Source organism: Pinus tabuliformis, chromosome 2_2, assembly GCF_031772625.1.
Source record: "Pinus tabuliformis cultivar Carrire ecotype Pingquan chromosome 2_2, CPIR1, whole genome shotgun sequence".
Taxonomy (NCBI): Eukaryota; Viridiplantae; Streptophyta; class Pinopsida; order Pinales; family Pinaceae; genus Pinus; species Pinus tabuliformis.
In genome coordinates, this window is record NC_142300.1 from 931,500,138 (window position 1) to 931,522,264 (window position 22,127).

General features: G+C 37.1%; 1 protein-coding gene across 1 annotated transcript; it reads right to left on the reverse strand.

Moving 5' to 3' along the window:
- Nucleotides 1-15,262: 15,262 nt before the first annotated feature.
- LOC149196192 (methyltransferase FGSG_00040-like) lies at nt 15,263-17,491 on the reverse strand. The gene has a single exon (XM_089408215.1). It carries the CDS (start codon nt 17,489-17,491, stop codon nt 15,263-15,265), a length of 2,229 nt encoding a protein of 742 aa, XP_089264341.1.
- Between the last annotated feature and the right edge of the window lie 4,636 nt (nt 17,492-22,127).

Below are 22,127 nucleotides of genomic sequence, written 5' to 3' on the forward strand. Positions count from 1 at the left end.
TATGCGAAGGTTACTGTAAAAACTCTCCCTATGTGCTAGAAAAACAAAGGAATGCTAAGGCAAAATGTGTTATATATAACAATATTCATAATAAGGATCTTGATACATTAATAGATTTAATGTCTGCAAAAGAAATCTGGGATAGATTGCAGATCATGTATGAAGAGGCTAGCAACGACAATGTAGAGAAAGGGAAGAGAAAGAGGAAGGAGGAAAAAACTTGTCAAAGGGAAAGTGTTCAGTTAAATGAAACCTCTACCTATGTGAATGTACCTAACTCTCTTGAAGAAAAGGAAAATGAAAATCAAGTCAGGCTTGACTTATCATTGGCTAGTATAGAAAGATTGAAGAATGAAAACAAAGATTTCAAGAAACTCATGCAGATATGTGATGAGAGAGAGCATGAGTACATGGAGGAAATTGTCAGCCTGAAAACACAAATTGAAGAAGCAAGGAGACTAGATGAGGTGATGTGTAGTAAACTCAAGGAGAGAGACCTACAATGTAAAAGATTAGAATATGAGGTTGATTCATCTAGAAGAGAGTTAGATGAAAAGAAAAAGTTTTGTAAGAAACTAGAAGAGGAGATAACATTCATGAAGGAATCAGAAGAAAAGATAAGTAGCTCAAAAGAATCCACAGAGGATAATGAAGTAGCCCTGAAAAGACCACTAGAGGAAGGTACAAGGAGAGTAAATAAAAAATAATCAAACAATACCAAGCAGCAACAACAAAAGCTACATGTATCGGGCATCAATTACACTTCAATCAATCAGGACCTTCAAAAATAATCTTGGGAAACGATTTTCATAAGCATGACTCCCACTCTAAAGTCTTTGGCATTATATGATTTGAAAAATAGTGAATAATTCCAACATCGACCAATCCAATGCAAGCATAATAATATTTTCAAAGGGGATGGTTATTAGATGGAATTTTATAAGTATTTGGACCTGTCATGTGGTTTGTTTTTGGTCCTAAGAAGGAGGTATGATTTCATGTCTAAAGAACTTAGTGCACAACACTTTCTTTGATGATTTAAAGGTTGGTACTGTTGATCGACTAGTGTAGAAATTTTCCAAAGTCATTCTGCCTTTCTTTTTGCTCCGACGCAATATTTTTGAAGAACATACTCGAAACCTTTTTGGTACACCATCCTAGTTGACAATTCGCAGAAGTATAGACCCTTTCTAAATGATCATTCCATGCATAATCTTGACATCCATTTGTGAACAGACCTAATAATCAATTTGAGTCTTGGACAAAGTTTTAAAGATATGATTGCTGACTGCTTCAAGTTCACATATGTGACATTTTTATTTTATATATCTTTCACACTAAGGAGAGCATGATGTATTCAGCAGCAAAGAGCATAGACTATCACCCTTAATATAATAGATGACAATGATGGTATCACGAGATTGGAACACATGAAACAAAGGTTATTGCTTATAATTTATGGCTAAATGATGTTGGTCAATTTATTTCAAGGGCACAACTCATTCAACCATGCTTTCCTTACAAAGTGTTCTCTCAACAATATTCTTGCAATATTTAACAAAGTGTTCTCACAACAATATTAAAAAAATAATTTGAAGATTATTTGGAGAAATGTTTATGGAGCAGCCCAAATAAGTCATCTGGATTGCTACACTAAGGACTCTTTTATAATCAGTTGAAGACCACATTTTTTCAATACCTTAAAAATCGATAAATATGGATTGGAAGGCTACAAGAGATTTGTAATCCCCTTGCCATTGATGTCAAAGGGGAGGTAATCAGAGGAAGGAAGACACTTCTTAGGACAAAAGGGAGAGGATGGTGTTTTTCCATCAATGCCAAAGGGGGAGATTATTGGAAATATTGTCATTGATGGCAAATGTGCAGCAAACAAAGGAGCAACACAAGGAGTAGCAAGGGATGCAGGAGCAACAACAAGCAAAGGAGAAACACAAGGAGTAGCAAGGAATGCAGGAGCAACAACAGGCAAGGAGCAACAACAAGCATGCATGGTTGCAATCAATGCTAAATAAGCATAGGTAGACATATGTTGTTATAGCTGCAAATCAGAAAACAAAGGAGCAACAAGCACAAAGAACAACAACACAAGGAGTAGCAAGCAGTAAGAGAAGGAAAAGGAGCAGAAGAAGGAGGAAGAGTTGTGATACATTAAAATGTTTTGATAATATTGCAGATGTTACTATATTAAATAATTCGTTGTTATGTAAAACTCTTCATTAAGCTTAATTGTTGTGATGCAAAGGCAAGACTCCAAGGCAAAGGCAAAGATTGTTGTGATGCATTAATGAGAAAGAGATTGGTATTTGATGTTGGCATTAGGTTGATTCATTTAATGATTACATGTGGTTGAAATGAATATTGGATGAGTTATTTATTTTTGTTCTAATATTCAAGATATGAAGAGTTTGGAAAAGAATGAGTGGAAGGCAAAGAGTCAAGCATATTCACTTCATATTCCTATTCGGGATACAAACAACCAAAAAACTATCTCTATAAAATATGTGATTTTGGAAGGCATAAGAGAGGTTAGAGAATGGATGAATGTGGGGGAGCTGATTGAACTAATATGCATTAGTTACCTGGCACTTATGAAGCTGATGTGAAGCAAATTTGAAGGGAAGAAGATGCAAAAATGAAGATGGAGATATGTAAAGTTTATGACCAGGTAAACCAATACATTGTTGTTTCGTGTTTGCATAAGGGGATGATAGTCTCCTTTCAAGTTGAAGCTTGACAAATATCAAGTTGGAATTGGTTGAGGTAGGAGCCTCCTGTGGGTTGTAGCCTATAGAAAACATATGGGAGTTGGAGCTTTCGTGCATGTTGCAGCGTGCAGAAAATGGAGGTAGCAGCCTCCTGTAGGTTGGGGCCTACAAAAAATCAGATGTAATAAGGAGTAGGAGCTTGCCTTTGAATCACAAAAATAATAAAATCGTGGTTTTCTCCCTTTTGGGTTTCCACATATATCTGGTGTCAATTTGTGTTGTTATTATGTGTTTATGTATCTGGTTTGGTTTGCTTATTACTTGCTGATCACATATTCATATGTTGATTATTATTTGTTAAGATGCTCATGTTATGTATCAGATAGTGATATTAATGAAAAGAAATTATTGTCCATGTATATACTAAACTGATTCACCCCCCCCCCAGTTTACTCAAGTTTTCAACACGTCCTTGGTAGATTTGGAATTAAGATGGATATAGGCTAGTTAAATTTTTAATGGATCGAGGCAGGTTAAATTTTTAAATAGCATGATGTTGATTTGGACTCAACTCTGGATAGAACACAATTAGAGAATCTATTTAGATTCTAGGGTTTAAAGTCACATGTTAATATCTAATTTAATATCTATTTAAAATTATATGATGATATAAATTTTGTATCATTGTTCATTTTATTTTTAAACCGAATACAACTATTTCATAAATTCCCCAAAGTGGCCATTACAACATTTCTTCTAAGACTTGAACCAACACAGTTTGGGAAGAAAATTGTTCACCAAACCACCCACATTAAAAAAACAGGACAGGGGGTGTGATTTGTTCCTCTAATGTGTGCACTATTCACAAAATCATGTCAATATGGTCTCTTTGGGTGCAATCACAGGTTCCACCACTACCTCAAGGTGTCGGGGAAGCAATTTGTTCACCAAACCATTTTCTGAGCTAAGATCCCTTGACATTTAAATAAGCAGGACATGGAGTAGGCTTTGATACACTTACGTGTGCGCGATTCAAGAAAGCAAAAGTTCAACCACTACATCAAGGTATTGGTTAAATATTTTTAGTGTTCTTCATTTATAAAATATGCTTTATTGTTCATTTATATTTATTTTTCCTAATAAAGAAGTATTATCATTAGAGAACAAAATTACATCCTGCTGAAACATGTCGTGCATGTAGTCATTTGATAATAGCAAGCTTCAAAAAACATTTGTTGATGGATCCTGTTGGTTACAAATTCATATCTGTAATTTCCCATAGAAATGTCATAATAAACATAATATAAATAGATATACGTTTAAAAGGTCTTCTGCAAAGTTTCACCATAAATAGATAAAGTCGAATGTGTGAAGCAACCACCTGGGCGGTTTAGATTTTGGGCATAATATATATCAATGTCAAAGATCACAAAATAAAAAAGGAACAAGAATTGTTGGTGCATATTCTTCTTCATTCAGATCTATCATCCTTAATAAAAGGTCTATCTAGACCTCAAAGGTTGCTTCCTACCTATGTTTGGTTATTTCCCATGTCCCATGAGCTAGACAAATAATCACTTTAGAGAGGTCATCTACACGTGTGTTGAATTCCTTTTAGATATGAGAAATAGAAAAAGATGAGATTGTTGATTTTAGACAAGTGACCTCATTTTACAAAGGTTGTAATATGAGGTTATAACATCTATTCACTCCTTTGGTCTAATTGATATGAGCTCAGAGTCCCCATAAATATGAATGGACGCCATGTTTTTTTCCAATGCAAAAACTAGTAACAGTTTAAGTGCCACGAGCTATGCGTAACTGTTTGACCCTTCTTCCAATCCCATTTTCATTCTAAAAGAGTGGGTTTTTTTTTATGTAAAGGGCTACACCACCAACACATATTTTGGGGTCTCCTTGAGAGGCTCTGTAAAAAACCCCAAGGCTTGTTCCTATTGATTTGGGGTTGGTGAGCAATTTTGGTGTGAGGAGCTATGGTTTCCTTGGGCAGTAGATCTAGAATTGCAATAGATTGTGTAGTTGTGGTTTCCAAAGGAATCAATTTATCGTTGAAAATCACTTTGTTCCTTGCTAGACATATGTCCCTACTAGATAGGAGGGGGAGTGCAATGTAACCTCTTGTTCTTTCGTTGGAGACCCACACTTGTCAATTATCCAATGAATTTAATCCTTCCCATTTGCATTCTTGACCCAACTTTGAAGAAAATGAAGTCTAGAGGGTATTTGAGTATGAACTTGAATCCATAGATGACCAATTTATTCCTCCATGACTTTGCATAGGCTACACCAACTTGGCCCTTTTTTTGGCTTTTGCCTAGAAAATTCCACGTTGGTATTTTGTTTTCCAAGGCACACCACAAGAATAATTTGGAATTGGCTGGGAATTTGAGCTTCCATAGGTGGTGACACCATGCCTCCAGTGGGTCAGGGATGCGATAAAAAATGAGAGATAAGTAGCCTTGTTTTGGAGTGTACTGAACCGAGGTGGACATGGTCCATAAGAGCTTTCCAAGTTCCTCAATGATGCGAATATGTGCTTCTCGTAAGGCTAAAATAAAGGAAAACCATGTTCTTCTGAAATGTATTCGTAAGTTCAGGTGGCTACATGAATACAAATTTTGATTCCTGAGAGGGTTCGATTAAGGAGTCGTTTCCTAGTTGAGAGTATAAATGCCCATTGAGTGAAGAATAAGTGTTAGATCTTCCGTAAGGTGATGACCTCCATTACATCCCACCCACGGGTCAATACCCACTCTAAGGCTAGATTCGTCTCCAAATTTCCATGTGATACCATTTTCAATGAGGCTGAAGGAATTGAAAATAACCCTCCATATGATGGAGGCAGTTGATCTATTTTTGTTAGGGATTCAAATCTAGTCCTCAATGGATATAGGAGAAATATATTTCTAGTAGATCATAGTGGTCCATAAATTTTTTGAACATATCATCCTCCAACCTGCTTTAGCTGGAAATGATTGTGAGAAGTAAGTTAGTTTTTTAAGTCCCCACCCTTCTCATGCCTTGGGAATTCCAATTTTAGACCATTTGACCCAAGGGAAGGTGAAATTTTCTGATGTGCCAGCCTAGAGTAAATTGTATGATAGTTTTCATATTTTGGTGAGGGTGTCATTTCGGATCCAAGAGAGTGACATCGAGTAAACAAGGATGGCCTAGAGGACTGATTTGATTAGGGCTAATCATCCCACCCTTGAGAACCATCGTATGCTCCATGATTTGAGGCTCTTTTCCATTTTTTCTAAGAGCCATTTAGAATCTGCACTAGTATATGAATTGGGTTTTAGGAGGAACCCAAGATATTTGAAACTATTCTCCAGATTGGATTGATTATAAGGAAAGAAATGCAAATATAATATGAGCTTACCTTTAAAATTACCAATGGGGGTGATGGTTGATTTTTGTATGTTGATTTTCATACTTGTTGTCACTTCAAAAAGTGAAAGAGCTTGCTTTATTGAGTGTGTATCATTCCAGGAGTCATCGTTGAAGATAAAGACATCATCAACAAAAATGAGGTGGATTATGCAAAGAGTGGCTGCCACCCTTAGACTCATTATGCCATGAATTTTGCGGACTTCCTCAAGGGATCTGTTGAGGCCTTCTGCCACCAATATAAAGAGGAGGGAGGATAGAGGGAAGCCTTGCATTAAACCACGTTCATCTCTAAAGAAAGAAGAAGTAGAGCCATTTATGAGGATTGTAAAGGATGTCGAGGCGATGTAGCTCATAATACAATTGATGAAGTCTATTATGAAACCAATGTGGGTGAGAAGAAGACAAATGTATAGCCAATTGACATAGTCAAAAGGTTTGGAGAGATCAATTTTCAGGATGGCTCCTTTCAATCATCATTGTTTGAGACTGTGGAGGCCTTCCTGGGCCACACCAATGACCTCATGGATTTTCCTTCCTTCAAGAAAGGAAAATTGTTCCTCAAAGATAGATTTTGGACAAGATGGCTTTGAGCCAAAGACCTATGGTTTTGGATATAATTTTGTAAATGCGATTATGGAACCAGATAGGGTGGAAATCAATAAAAGAGGAGGGGTCATCACATCTTGGAATTCAAGCAAGAAATGTGGAATTAAAGGAGGTAGGGATATGACCAGTAGATTTGGATTCTTCAATGAATTTTAACAGATCATTACCAAATAGCTCATAAAAGGTCTGAAAGAATTTCACTGTCCACCCATTTGGCTCAGGGCTCTTGTAATTTTGGAATCCACTTAAAACCTTCTTGATCTCTTTAGAAATTACGGGTTCCATCAACATCTCATTGTCATCTGGAGCCAAGAAGCTAGGGAAGAATAGGGCCAATTTGACCACTTCGACTATAGAGGCCCTCTCGGGTTGTTTAAAAAGAGAAGTCAAAAGGTTGACCCCCATTGAAGCAAGATCCTCAAAGGAGAAGGTTGCATTCCCTTCTATGTCCCTAATATTCCATAGGGTATTTCTCATCTTCCTCCCTTTGGTGTAATTTTGAAAGAATTTACTATTATCATCACTTGCTTCTAGCTAAATCGCTCGACTCTTAACTCTCCAAGTTGCCTCTATGTCAACTAAGAGTTTTTTCTTCGTCCTTTCCAATCGGGTTAGTAATATCTTTTATTCCTCCAAGTTATAACCTTTTGAATGACCTTTAGATCTACATCCACTTCGCAGAGCTCCTAAGTGTCCCTTCTCCTTTTTTCCACTGACAATTTTATAGTGGCTTTCTTCACAAATTTGAGATTTTGAGCAAATTGTCTTCCTATAGACTCATCCGATAAAGGGTCTAAATGTCTCCATGTTATTTTTACTAGCTTGGTGAAGCTCCCATCTGTAAGCTAGGTCAGGTTGATTTTGAACGAAATAGGAGGGTTTCTTCCCTAAGTCTTTGATTTCCAAGAATATCAGGGAATGGTCAGAGCCTCTACCTTCTTCGATCCATTGCCTTATAATAGGGATTTTTTTACCAAGTTCTCAGTGAATAGCAACCAATCAATTTATTTTGCAATTCATCCCTCCCCTATCCTTTTGTTGCCCTATAAAGGTTTAAGCTTAATAGGATCAATGTCGATGAGGTTGTTATTTCAAATGAAAAGGGAGAAATAATCTGAGTTTGGGTTGTCCTAAGCTCTAGGCCCCCAAGTCTCTGCTTCACCAATAGAGAAGTTCAAATTCCCACCAATGATAAGGTTGGCCTCCACCATGCATGATTTTTGGGATAGAGAATACAAGAAGGGATTTTGTTTTGGGGGGGTCCGTATATATTGAGGATAAGGAGGTTGTGATTGGGCTCCATCGATTCAAAATTCAGGCCAATGACCGAGTCCATCACCAAGAAGAATAGAGCATTGATAAACTAGGTATTCCATCATGTCTCTTGCTCCCTAAGCATCCTCTTGGATTAGTGCAAATGAAATTCCAACCAGGTAAAGTCCTTTTCAGAATTTTGGAAATGAGGTCTCTGACTCCTAAAGTTTCTTGAAGAAGAGGAATGACAACTCCTTTCAGGTCAATGAGCCATCACAGAGCCTGTTATTTGTGGGAGTTGGTTAGACCCTTGACCATTTGGAAACCCCCTTGGGGGAAGTCACTTCTCTAAGCTCCCCATCAATTGTGAGTTGTCATCCTGATCCCATATTTACCATGGCTTTGTTTTGAGCATGAACCGGTTTGGATTGATAACCTCTACCTTTCCTAGTTAAGATATCAGAGGGATTGTAGTTGATGCCTCCGGAAGGGAGGGGAGGATTTGACTAGCGCAACCAAAAGAAATATTGGGGTTCAGATGAACCCAATTGAGAGGATAACTCAACATATGTGAGGGGGCGGGGAAAAATTCGAGATTGGGTGGAGAAGGAAGAGAACACACTCCATAGCTCATGATTGGATGAGAAGAGGAAGGACCAAGAGATGTTATAACCCCAGATAGTTCCCAACCAAAAACATAATTTCTATAACAAGGAGATGATTGAGAAAAAGAAACCAAGGGTGAAAGGGATGGACAAGTACCCAGGAGCGATGTCTGGTGTCTAGAAAAGGTGAAAATTTCTTGGTGTGTAGTAGAAACTGAAAGCATATCCTGTTGTTGTTGCGGGTATTACTATGATGTTTATCCCAGCGGATATGTCGAAGGGGAGACCAACATTGATTCCATTGATTCAAACGTTGATACATATTGCGAGATTGAATCTTTTGCCACACGGGTCTGACCCCCTTGTGGGCCTTGTTGGGATTTTCCTCAGTGCTCCCTGCTAATGAAGGGTAGTTTGCATTGACGAGCATTGTGACCATACCCATGACAACGCTTGCACTTGAAGGGGACACCCTCATAGTCTAGAGTCTGCTTAAATTTTGTTCCTTTATATGTTATTTTAGTTTCCCCCATAAGCCCACACGAACATCCAACAACATGATAAGCCTTGCTAACTTCCATTCATTGGTCTACAAGAAGGTCAAATTTTCATCCATGAGATCGCCTAGGTTCACGCCTATTACAGAGAGAGAATTTTTTGTCGAGAAGATCATTGGTACTCCTTGCATGTGAATCCATACAGGGGTTTTTTTCATTCTTTATCTGTTAGGGTCGAATATAGGGTTCCATCATTTGAGTAGAGTTGACATGCTAGGGTTTAGAAAGGGCCCAATATGCGTCACCCTTATCTGGAAAAGTTAAAGTAAACCATCCTTTAACCAATGCATGGGTTTTTGGCAGTTGTTTCATATGAGATCCCAATTCTTTCTTAACCCATTCCTCCAACGTGGCCTGACTGAAACATATTCCCCTTGCATGGTTGACCAGAGTGTGCTCAAGCATATGGAGCACTTGGGTGATTTCAATGTCTTCCCCGAGCACCATGGATTTCGATTCTGGAAGATGCTTGATAGATAGATGGGGTTTCCTTTTGGGAGAACCTATAGGCACTTGGGGGGGGGGGGAGGTGGCACTGGGAGAGGGATTTAATGGGAGAGGATCAAACCCTTATCCGATACTGGAGGTGGGATAAGCAACAAAGATGACTTGATCGTTGCAAGTAGAGGTAAAGAAAAAAAGGGAGGAGTGGGCCAGGAGAAAGGGTTGCAAAAGACGAAGAGGTTCAATAAACCTAGATGATGAGGGATCAACGCTCCCCTAGTTAACATACAACCCAGATGAAAAAGGTAAGGTCTGTAGAAACCTGAAATCGAGAGAGGTGGGTGAGAGGGGAGGGCCAGATGGGGGGGGTTGAAATGTGATGTAGAGCCAATGGTAGGAAGCTCAATCTCTAATAAAGGTAACAAAACCTCCAAGTTTAAAAACATTCAACATGGCAGTTTGCATGTGGATTCAAAGCATATTTATAAACTCAAATTGAAATAAAGTTGCATCACACTATTTCTTTGGATCATTCATTAGCTCTCTTCACAAATATCCAACCTTTTCACTTACTAAAAAAAATTGTTCACACATCGTTGTAAAACACAGTTCATAAAACCAACCAAATCTCTCTAACCAAGCATTTTTCTCGGAAAACTGCTCACTATTCACATAATAGGCCTCATTCCACGCAAAACAGAGATAATGGAATATTTAAATTCATCATCATTTTCCTAGAAACGTAGCAGCAAGTTCAGTTATGATTTTCTCAAGTAAAATTTCCTTTAAACGCACACAAAGTTGTATCAAGAGTTCTAACCTTCAATATTGCAATGCTTGTTGGGTGTAATTACATGCAGCTGGGCGTTTTCACCTCTATGATTTGTAGGGATCAAATAAAACTCACACAAGGTTCAATTTGACACATTAAGTACTGATTTTTGGGCATCCAACACAAGCACCGCAGAGCTGAGATTTGATTATATTCTAAAACAATGCATAGATGCCTTCTGTTGCAATTTCCAACAATTCAAATATTCAATGAATCTATGCCAAGATTCTCTGAGTCACACCAATTATAAACACACAGTGGATTTAGCTTCAATGATCCTCAATTAGATTTCACACACTCAACCCCTGCAACCTATAATCCCTAAAACACATAATCTTTAACACATATGAAGTTAAAATTTAAATCATGTAATGCAGGGATAATTTCTGCAAAACCCACACATTTCTCCGCTATACGCAGATGACTCTTTTTTATTAACATGAAACCACAATAAATTACATCACTTTCGATCCAAATGAGTATGATTTAATTGACTAAGATAATAAAAAAAGCATCGTCATCCTAATATAAATACATATACAAAAATTAGCTCTCAACCCTTCGGATGATATAAAGCTCCACTTGACAATATGACCATTATTACACACAAAACTCACCACTCACTCAAACAACCTAGACTTTCTAGAAGTCAATAAGATAAAATAATTTTTTTAAAAGATGCACCTGCATCAAAATGGGGATGCTTCTAGATTCGATGAAGAGGGGATATAGGGATGACTAAGTAGAGAAACTCGTAGGCAATGTATCTTCCAAAAAGTACCAGATCGAGTTGTGGCTTGCATGATTGAGGATACCAGGAGCAATTCAAATGTGATTTTCAAATAAGAAACCCAAAATTCTGGAAAGGAGTTGCACCTTCATACAAATAAAAGAAAGAGGTAGATCCAGTTTTACCATAAGGGGAGGCATGGAAGAGAACGGTGAATTGACCACCTTCACGGTTGGAGGTGCCCGAGGGAAGAACCGGTCCAACAACAACCTCCAACAGGGCTTCTGATCCTGTTCATGTCACAAATTGACCGTCCAAAACACTTCATTGGAGAGGAAAGTGCAACGTCGATGGATCCATTGTTTCTGAGCCACTAAGGAGGTTGTTGCTCGCCTCAAGGACTGGCTGGAGGCGAGGTGAAAATGGATTTACCCTCTAGGGGTCCTCCGAGTAATCGACTAGAGTTTCTTCCATAGTAAAAAAAGTTACCCTAAAATGCATGCAACACTGACCCCTGCCTCACCATTACGAGGGAGCTTGAACTTTCTTTTAGCAAATTTCATCAGTTAATCATACTATGTGGTCAAATTTGGTGAGTTCTTCATAGGCTTCCCTCAAAACGAGAACCAAAAAGCAAATGCATGTTAGGCAGAGGCTTACATGGACCCACGAAAAAATGTCACACTAAGACCTATTAAATCAAGTTAGTGGGTACCATCTAAGGGCGTTGCTGCTAGCCCTCCACTCCTATTGTTATTCATTTATATAATAAACTCTTTATTGAATAAAGGCATAATGAATATTTTATTAAATGAAAGCAGTGTTCCTCGTTAAAAATCCTATGGGATAGTTCACTAGCTAAAATTGTTGACATGTCAAATATTAAAAAAAATTGCAAAACTCAGCCATTTTATTCAGTAAAAAGAGCTCGTAAAATGTTAAGTATAAGTTGAAACATTTATTTTTTGATTGGTTAAGAATTCTTTTTCTACATTTAACTTCCATGTTTCAAATGATATTTTATTTAAAATTTATTATAAATTTATGTCTTATGTTTTGGCTTCATCACTTTGATATAAATTATATTAGTAGATTTGTTTATTTTGGAATAGGACTTTTAGAATTTCATTTTAATTATCAATAATTGTTAGGTAAATGACAAGGATTTAATTTCCATGAAATATTCTAGAATATTTTTAACAATTTTCAGAAATCAAAAGTTAAAATCAATATTCAAAGTAGTTATCCTATTTTTTTCTTTTTAATTAAATTGATTAATTAAATAAAAATGTCATGGTATTATAACAAAACCTATTTACAAATTAAAAATCTCCATGATAAAGTGGGAGTTAAACCTGAAAAGGTTTTGTTACATATTTATTTAAATGCATATATTTTTAACTTATAATAATAATCGTAATAATAATAATAATAATTTAATGATTTTTATGTCAAGAGGAACATTCTACAACCATATAATTCCTTTAGTGTTCAACTTAGAGTTGACATGTGTTAAGTCTTAAAATAATAATAAAATATTCTTTAAATTAAAAAACCATGTAGAAAAAACAAAAACGAATATACATATTTGATTAATTTATTTAAAAGTATTATAAAACATCAATGTCAAGTTGATATTACAATGGGTGTGAATCCCATCAAAGATTTATTGGAGTTGCATGTTTGAAGTGTGTACTCTAAAAGAGGTTTGTGCCTCATGAAATTTTATCACTCTCTACACTTGCTAGATCTGTAGTTAAAATGAGTTTATACCATGAGATGTATCATAGAATGTTTAGATTTTTATTATGTATTGATGTCTAGTAAAAATAAATTTATACCATGAGCTGTATTATAGAACGTCTGGATGCTTTTTTTTTTTTTAATTAATTAATTAATTTATTTTTTCTACAGTGGAATCGGCAACAGGGGCAGCCTCGCGACTCACGTTACACGGGGTTGATTCTGACTGCTACCTATATAACCACTGGGAGCATGCGCCCGCCACTCTCCATAGCTCCGGGTTAGTCTAGGGGATTTGAACTCGTGACCTTCAGTGCGGAGCCCGCCTTTCTAACAAACATCACCCCGTTGTGATTACCAACTCGCCTACCCGCCTACCCCTGTGGGGCTGTTTGGATGCTTATTATGAATTGATGTCTATTAATGTTTATCAACCATTTAATTTATTTAACTATACTAATATATATTTTTGATAAAATTTGACAGTTTATCCAAAATCATTTTCAATCTTTCACATTTAAATTAAATCCTCAAACACAATAATAAAATCTTACACCACCCCAAATTTCAAATCTAATTAATTATATACATTTCATTTTTATTTCTTTCAATCTTAAATATAAATATTTCCACATTCTTATTTATATTATTAAAAGATAAAAATTTAATCTAAAATCACTAAATAAAATAGTAAATCTAAAAAAAATAAACTTAATTAATGATTTTTATTTTTCACTCTTAATTATAAATATCTTTCTTTCCTAATATATAAATATAAATATCTTCCCACATTCTTATTTATATTATTCAAAAATTAAAAATTAAAATTTAATTAAGTAAAATAATAAATTTAAACCATAAAAAAATCTAATCAATAATATTTATAACTATAATATATAAATATAAATATCTTTCCACATTCTTATTTATATTATTCAAAAATTAAAATTTTAATTAAATAAAATAATAAATTTGAACAATAAAAAAATTTAATCAATAATATTTATAACCATAAAATAATAATTCATTTTGCAAAAAAGCTAAGGAATATGAAGTAAATTTAAAGGCCAAAAAGCTCAATTTGCTTGTTAAGATATAGAAAGTCTGTATTGGGAGTTCTCTTGAATATAGATTCTGTTGTTCAATGGGTACTTCGATGGTGTTTGTTAAGGAGATGTCCTTTTTAAAGCAAAAGCAAAATTAGTTTGATTCAGGATAAAGAACTTTATGGTAAAGGAATTAACAATAAGTGGAGATTTTTGATTTTTGGTCATTATTGTAGGTAGTGGGAAATTATTTTGGGTTTTGATATTATTGGGAATTGTGAAAAAAATATTAAAAAATTATATTTTTTTTAGACTCAACTAGTAACCAAATAGATTATCTTTCAAATCATATTGAGCATTTGACTTAGATTTCTTTCTGCAAATCATTCAGAAAATGTGTTTTGATTGACTGTGCTTTAAATCCATGGTCAAAAAACTCAACACACAACAGATAAACTATCCAAGAAAGTTTTGGATCTCTCTGTTGGAACATTCAGTAATTGAGAATCTGTGATGGCTCCATAACCTAAGCTTTTGACATTAGGATGTAGATTTTGGCTATATCTATGTTGTTTGTATTGCAGGATATGTCTATCTTAGTTTTCCGATTCTGGTGTAATTTCTCACAATAATTTGTATAAAGGCACAGTGATCCTATCTTATTTTTCCTGTTATCTTTTTTTATCATCAAATAATATCTCGATCTTTTTTATCAAAAAAAATTCCAGGTTCAACCTAACATGTATACTTCTTTCCTTAAAAACAAAATCTTTTTCTTTCTTTCGAGAACAACTATACAACCATTATTGCAAAAAAAATATAATTTAAAAATCGTTTAACAGGCGGTGCGTGGAAGAATATTAATATATAGACAACCCTAACGTAGTGAGTTTGAAAGCATAGATATGTTAAAGAAGTCGAGGAGATTTTGAATGTATTGATTGGCCAGAACCACACCGAATGCAAATTTATCATTAAACAATGTAACTCGTTGCTTCGATGCCAAACAATTCCAATATCAAATCAGGCATCAATGTCTCAATCAATGAACAGAACACGTTAAAACCATTCTACTTGTATTCAAAATGATTTCTGGACCCACTTTTTCCTCTAGATTGAGCTTTCATATACATGGCAACAAAAGCACTCTGTTCACCTTTGTCAAATACTAATTAGCATACCTTTATAGTTTAACCAAGTAATTCGAATACAAAAAACAAAATCCGCCTCTGCCGGATGTCTTGCACATGGATGATTCTTGCAGTGGCAAGGCAATGGCGGGTATACTATTACTAAAAACATGAGTCACTTTGAATGCATTAGGATGAGCGCGTTGAGAACATCTTCACTCTGTCTGCCAAACACACTCACGCATGCCTCCCTTGCTTGGTCTGATGCACGTCGTGCATTAATTGCCTCATTTTCATCCGCCATCGAACGCCGGAAACTTTTTAACCTCCGTGCTGCTATGCCCAGATTCTGTATGTTGCCGGGCACCGTGCTTTGAACAGCCTCCATAAGTTTCTCACCAGAAGGAAACAAGCCTCTCAACATTGTGGATAGGAGGTATGCAGACCAAAAAGATGCGCGAATCCAGAGCTTCTCTTCTTCGGTTTTCAACACATGGGAACTCCGGATGATCTCCTCTGCCTCTGGAACAAACCTTGCAAATTCTGCATTTTCCCGATGACTCATTTCTGCACTTTCCCGATGATCCAATTTAACCAGCAATTCTTTTGCTTGGTCATCCAATTGCTCAAATTTTAAGGCAATTATAGGTTCCAGGAATTTCCTGAATGAGTGCTCCAGAATGCATCTCTTACACTTGCACTTGAAACTCCAGTTCTTACAGTGAGTTTGGCGCCGTAACAAGGGAACCAGAACATCAAAATAAGGAATAGTGATCTCTTCTCCACTCCCGATGGGCTTGGAGGCATGTATAAAAATGGCATTTCCCACTAACCGCCACCTCGAGTTCGGCAGGCAGGAATGGTTAATGAGGGAGGGCAGCAGCCAGAGTCCGGTCCTGTTCCGTTCTCGCAGACCGAGTCCGGCTTCATTTATTTTCGATTTTGAAACTAACGTCCCTACGCTTTCACCGAATGAGTTCAGTCTTACAATATCCCGAATACGGTTAACGTCCACCTGCAAAATTTCATTTTGTACTTCTGAGCCCGCGAGGATTCGATCGTCCGTCTTAAACAGATCTATGGCAGGGACATGAAGGCTGCTGGGTGTAGAGGAATTGAATAAACTATAAAGTTGACGGAGCAATCTCTGCGATTTCCTGGCAGCACAAACTACCGCGGCCACAAGATCTTCTTGAGACGCGGAACTCAATTTACACCTGTTGTCCACATGAAACATGGCGGTAGAGGCGCTCTCACAAGCCACTGCGACAGCGTTGCTTACCAGCAAGAGCTGCCCGGCCCCTATTTCTTGGGTGGCGTAAAGTCCTCGGCCGCGGCTGTCTTCGGTCATCTTGATCTCCACAGAACCCACGAAATCGGCCACTGTCGGAGGAGAAGATGCACGTCCGAGCAGGTAGTCCGAGATGTCATACTTGCCATTCAGGCTCTGGGCATACAAAGTATTGGCCTGGTGAAGGGCGTCTTGTATTTCCTTATGCGCTGGGCTGGCCTCGGTAGCTTTCACCAAACATTTGCATGCCGCTGCATACTGCCTGAGCCCGATCAGAGCTCGCCCTTTCCTGTAGAGCGCTTTGAGATTGCTGGAATCGATCCCAAGGGCCTGGTCTGTATCCTTCAGCGCCAGCTCAAATTCCTTCATCTGAAGCCTTGTCTCCGCCCGGTTGGAATACGCTTGGAGGAGGCAAGTATTGATATTATTATTGTTGCCAGAGGACTTCTTGAGCTGAAGTAGAGCGGCGTCGATGCACTTCGTATAATTCTCGGTTGCTGCGTCCCACTTTTGTTCTCTGAAGCATCTGTTGCCCTCTTTTCTCAGGTCGTCCACATCCACATGAAGCTCCGTCCGTTTCCCCTTTTCAATAGCAAATTTCAAAACATTGGCGGGGTTGTCGACGCGTATGAGAAGGCCACCATCACTGGCGATCTTGAAATAGGGCTCCTTGACGGCCACCTTGTCACCTCTCGGGAAAAGCCTCTTGATGTCCTCCTGTGAGGTAGCAGCGTTGTATATTGCCAGCCTCACAGCGAGGCCGTTATCGTCCTCAAGCAAAGTCATGATACCGCTTATCCTGTATGCATCCGCACACAGCGTCCCATAAACAACACGGCCGAGGTGAACTTCCCCGATCTTCAACTCGTTGAAGGAAATGGGGTTCAGCTTTTCCGGTGGAACAGAACAAGCCGCGCCACCGCTGCCACTTGGGTCCAAGAAAGACGTTCGTATCTCAAACTTGCCTTTTGCTGCGGTCTCCCTTCGCTGACGGGCGATCTCATCGTGGATTTGGAGGAGGGCTCGCTTATCGAATCTCTGGGAGGCGTCATGGACGAGGACTTGCTTCTTCAGTATCTCTAAGTTTTTCATTAAGCGATGCAAGTCACCCATCCTTCTCCAGTTCTCCTTACCGAATTCTTCTGCTGTTAACTACGACTTCAATACGTTCTCTTATATTTTCTTGCATTGCACATTTCTTATCTGCCAAATTTATATTGAAATACTGGAGGCCTGGTATCACAAACCCTTCACACGAGTGATGTGTCGATACCTTCCTTTTCTCACAAGAAAGCTAGTTCCATCCATCGTACTTTCAGACTTGAGATACTCCCCGTTTCTTTTTCTTTTTCAAAAGCGGCTCCTCACATCCATCATCGTCATACCTTCCTTTTCTCAGAAGAAAGCTAGTTCCATACATCGTAATTTCAGACTTGAGATATTCCCCGTTTCTTTTTCTTTTTCTTTTTCAAAAGCGGTTCCTCACATCCATCATCGTGATACCTTCCTTTTCTCACAAGAAAGCTAGTTCGATACCTTCCTTCTCTCACAAGAAAGCTAGTTCCATCCATCGTACTTTCAGACTTGAGATACTCCCCGTTTCTTTTTCTTTTTCAAAACCAGTTCCTCACATCCATCATCGTGACAAGCTATTTTGGAAACGAAAGAGATTGTTGTAACGTTATTATTAGTAATTGGCGTGGGCCATAATATTTGATAATGATTGATGTATTTTTTTGAAATATTTTTCATATACATTAGTCAAGAGAGAAAAGGGAATGATTGATTATTTTTTAGGAAATACATGAAAAAAAATAAAAAATTAATATATGCGTAAAAAACATAAATTAAAAAAAATTTTAGAAAATTATCAGAAAATGGCGTGTTAATTTAAATGTTGCACATCATTATTAATTTGTTTAAACATAATTAGTAATTAATTATAATCTTTTGATAAAGTTGATTTGATGTTTTGTCGTTTTTTGTAATGATTACGCTAATCTCACTCGCTGAGATGTTCCCTGCCCAGAACAACGGCTGGGGGAAAACTTCGGACCCCCCGGCCCCCCACCGCGCCTCCGACGTTTAAACAAGCGAAGGGGGGCCAAGGGTGAGGGCGGGGAGAGGGTTGATTTAATAAAATCACCGATGTCGACGTGTCCTTCCCTCGTCCACTTCGAACTTTGCACCCCCTTCCCCCACCCCCTCCATAAACCACTTACCATCTGCCCCCCGAAAACTGTCACTTGAACCATTCCCGCTCCCGCCAAAAGAATAAAGGTCACTCTGTCTCCACCATCTATCCACCTGACGTTCATCGACCAATTAACTGTTAATTATTCGTTCATTTCCTCTCGACTGTTGCCTTCCCGTAATAAATGTCTCGCTCCTCTTAACAGGTATCCCTCCAAACGGTTAAACCCCCATTGCATAAATAAAACACATATGTTTTACCTCCATTTCATTTTATGCCTTCCATTTTACGAGTTGCATGCACAGGTCCAGTACAACCAGACCATCATCGAAAACACAACCTTCATCACTGCAGCAATCGGCTAACCACCTGGTAAAACGACAACCCTTGCTTTATCATATCTTCAACATGTCTTCTAAAGGAAAATCCAATGATGCCCCTTATCATAGACTTAGATAGGTTACCCTTAGTCGACCAAGAATATAAAATTTTTGAGACCCAATGTGAGTTCGACCTCTATGAACTGCACAATTGGGCCAAACAAAAATTCTCTGATGCCAACGATGAATTGAGTATGTGGGACTCCTTCCTGCCTCAATTCATTTTCCTTCACACCCATTTCTTTCCAAAATTTGTAGCCTGGTGTCATTTTAGATACATTCCAAGTCAAAGAGCTATTATTGCTCAAAATAATGATGTTTTGTTCACAGTATCCCCTAAGTCTATATGCCAAATGATTCAAGTGAACCCTTTAACCCTTTTGCACCCTTTTTCTGTAGATTCCCTCATGGAAATCTATAAAAAAAATTCACCTTCCCTCAAAGAGCTAAGATCTTTGAGATATTTTTACCTGAAAATGCAGAATTACCAAGAACAAATCCTCCATACCCCTCTTCAATGTTCCCAGAAATGACTAGACATGTTGTCTCAATAGTTTCTTGTCTATTAGGCTATCCAACTGATCAATGGGTGGATGAAATTATTCTAGGATTTCTGTCAGTGTTTTTTGCAGGTGAAAAACCTTCAATGATCTCCAATTACAGTGAATTTTTGTCAGAAGCAATACATGATCAATTCTTAAAGTTTTCTACAAAAGGAGATTTTTAGTGTCAGTCAGTTCTTGTATACCTGTTCTTATTTCATTAAGTAGATAAATTTCAGTTTCAATTACAGAAGTTAGATGAATAGGGTAATCCTCAATTTGTAATTCATTGGACTTCCTTGGTAAGGAAGAACACCAATGAATTTTCCTTCACTGATTACACCAATCAATTCCTATATATGGTTTCATGCTTTCTCAATAGTGATGTTGTTCCTAGGATTTCCCCTGAAATCGAGAGAATTCTCCACCTCAGCGAACAGACAAAGGCTGGAGATTGATACTTGTATCAAAACTACATAGAGATTAGAGTATATGGATGCAAGTTTCCTCCATATAAACTGCCTAAGTTTGTGCCAATCAAGATTTTTGCATTAGAGTACATCAGACAAATGATGAATATGGATGAGTTTCACTTTGTGTCAGTTAAGAAGAAGTCTCAATTTAAGTTAAAAGCTCAAATTGGATCCTTTATTTACAATACCAGAGCAACAACAAATGAAGCAAACCTTCTTCTGAAACAAATGAAATTCAAATTAAGTTTTACCTGGTCTTATGATCCCTTGGGGATTATTTCTAAGCTAAGGGTAGAACAAAAAACTACTCCTTATGCACCCACTCCTAGGACAGAGATTGAACAGTACATGAACCAAGACGAGTGGGAGGAAAATACATTGCAGGAAGCAGAAGAGCAAGTTTTCATTTCTACAACTTCACATACTCCAGTACCACAGGAAAAACATGCTAAGAGGACAAGGGAAAGTGTTTCCCCTCTAGTTTTAGAAATTCAGCAGACAGACTTTATAATGTACAAGAAGAAGAAGAAGAATCCTCTTGAAGAGCCATCTCAAGAAGAATAACGTTTTTCATGTATTTCTCATTTTTCATGTAGCAGGGTCCATCGAAAGTATGTAACATGGATACTCCTTGGGTGAGGAATCAAATTCTGGATCCAATGAGTGTTTCTGCTCGAAATTTGAGTAAACCCATAGGGAGATAAGTTGAAAATACAAGCTGAATATATATATATATATCTATATATTATTTTTTCCCTCTAAAATTTGATGATGTAATGTAATCTTATTTTATTATTTTCACGTTTAGTTTATAATTTCCTTAGGAGGCCCATTTTAGACCTCAAAATTCCCCTAATGACCTTGACTAGTTCAGCAATGGCAACATCTAAGTTGCAGGTTTCAGTGAATAATATTCAGTCTCAGCTAAAGCCAGAAAAGATATCATCCCTGGCCAAAGATACCAAGATAAAATCCTTAAAAGATCTAGTAATCACATTAGAATATGATCCCAGTAATGTTAAAGTTGCCGAAGAAATGATCAAAAAGGAAAAATGTTGATATTCAAGCATTGAGAAAACAACTAAAACTCCCTACTACTGAAGATCCACAGACCAAAGAAGTTGGTGAGTTATTAGAAAGGTCCAATAGCCTTCCATTGAGATTATTTTTGAGCAGGAAGAATTATTAGAAAGGTCAAAGGAAGTAATTGCAGAAGTAAAAAAATACTTGGGTCAAAAACCAAGAGAAGCAACAACATTGATCAGGATTTTGAATTCAAAGACAATAGAAGAGCTGGAAGAATATGATATTGAGGACAAAACTGAAACCATTTTGGAAGTAAGAAGGATACTCACTAAAAGAAATTTAATGTTGCAATTAGAAAATAAATGCCATAATCTAGAAGCTAACATTCAGAAGTTCCATAAAAATCTTAATGTTCTTAATAAAAAAGGACTTCCAGGTTTAAGAGGAATGGGAGACAGTCTGGTTCCCCTTGAAGAATACCAACATAGGTTGCATGCTATAGCTATACACAAATCCAGTTTTACTAAGATTAAGGGAACTATTACAAGAAATGCCTTTATTGCAGGTTTGAGTTTAGATTTATTAATAAAGCATGAAATCAAACATATGTTCATATTCAAACCCACCTTTCATAAATACATTGAAGTGGATGAAACATAAGGAAAATTAATCAAATATTCCATTCTTGATGAAGAAAGATGGGAAAAGATATGCCAACTCATTCACTGAATAAACAATAGGTTTCCAGCAGGAGACAACATGTTTTCAGCAACAAGATGCATGTTTTTAGGAGCAAAGGGACAAATTATTAAAAAGAGAAACAAAACAACAGTTTCGTTCAACTCAGTTATCACTAGAAGCCTCGAATTTTGTGCAAAGATGTCTAAGCAATTTACGTTTCCTATTTTGTAGTTCTATTTTTGTAAAACAGTTTTGAGATATTTGTAAATAAATCTTGATACTTAAATCAAGATATTTTCGAGAAAATTGTATAAATACTTTGTAGATCAAAGTATAAAGGGTTGAACCCTTGTGATAATCTCTTCAAGCAGATTTGTAATCCTCTGAAGTTATTTTCTGAGATTAATAGAAAGATTTTGGATTCATTTTGAAACAACTTGTGTTCCTGTGAGT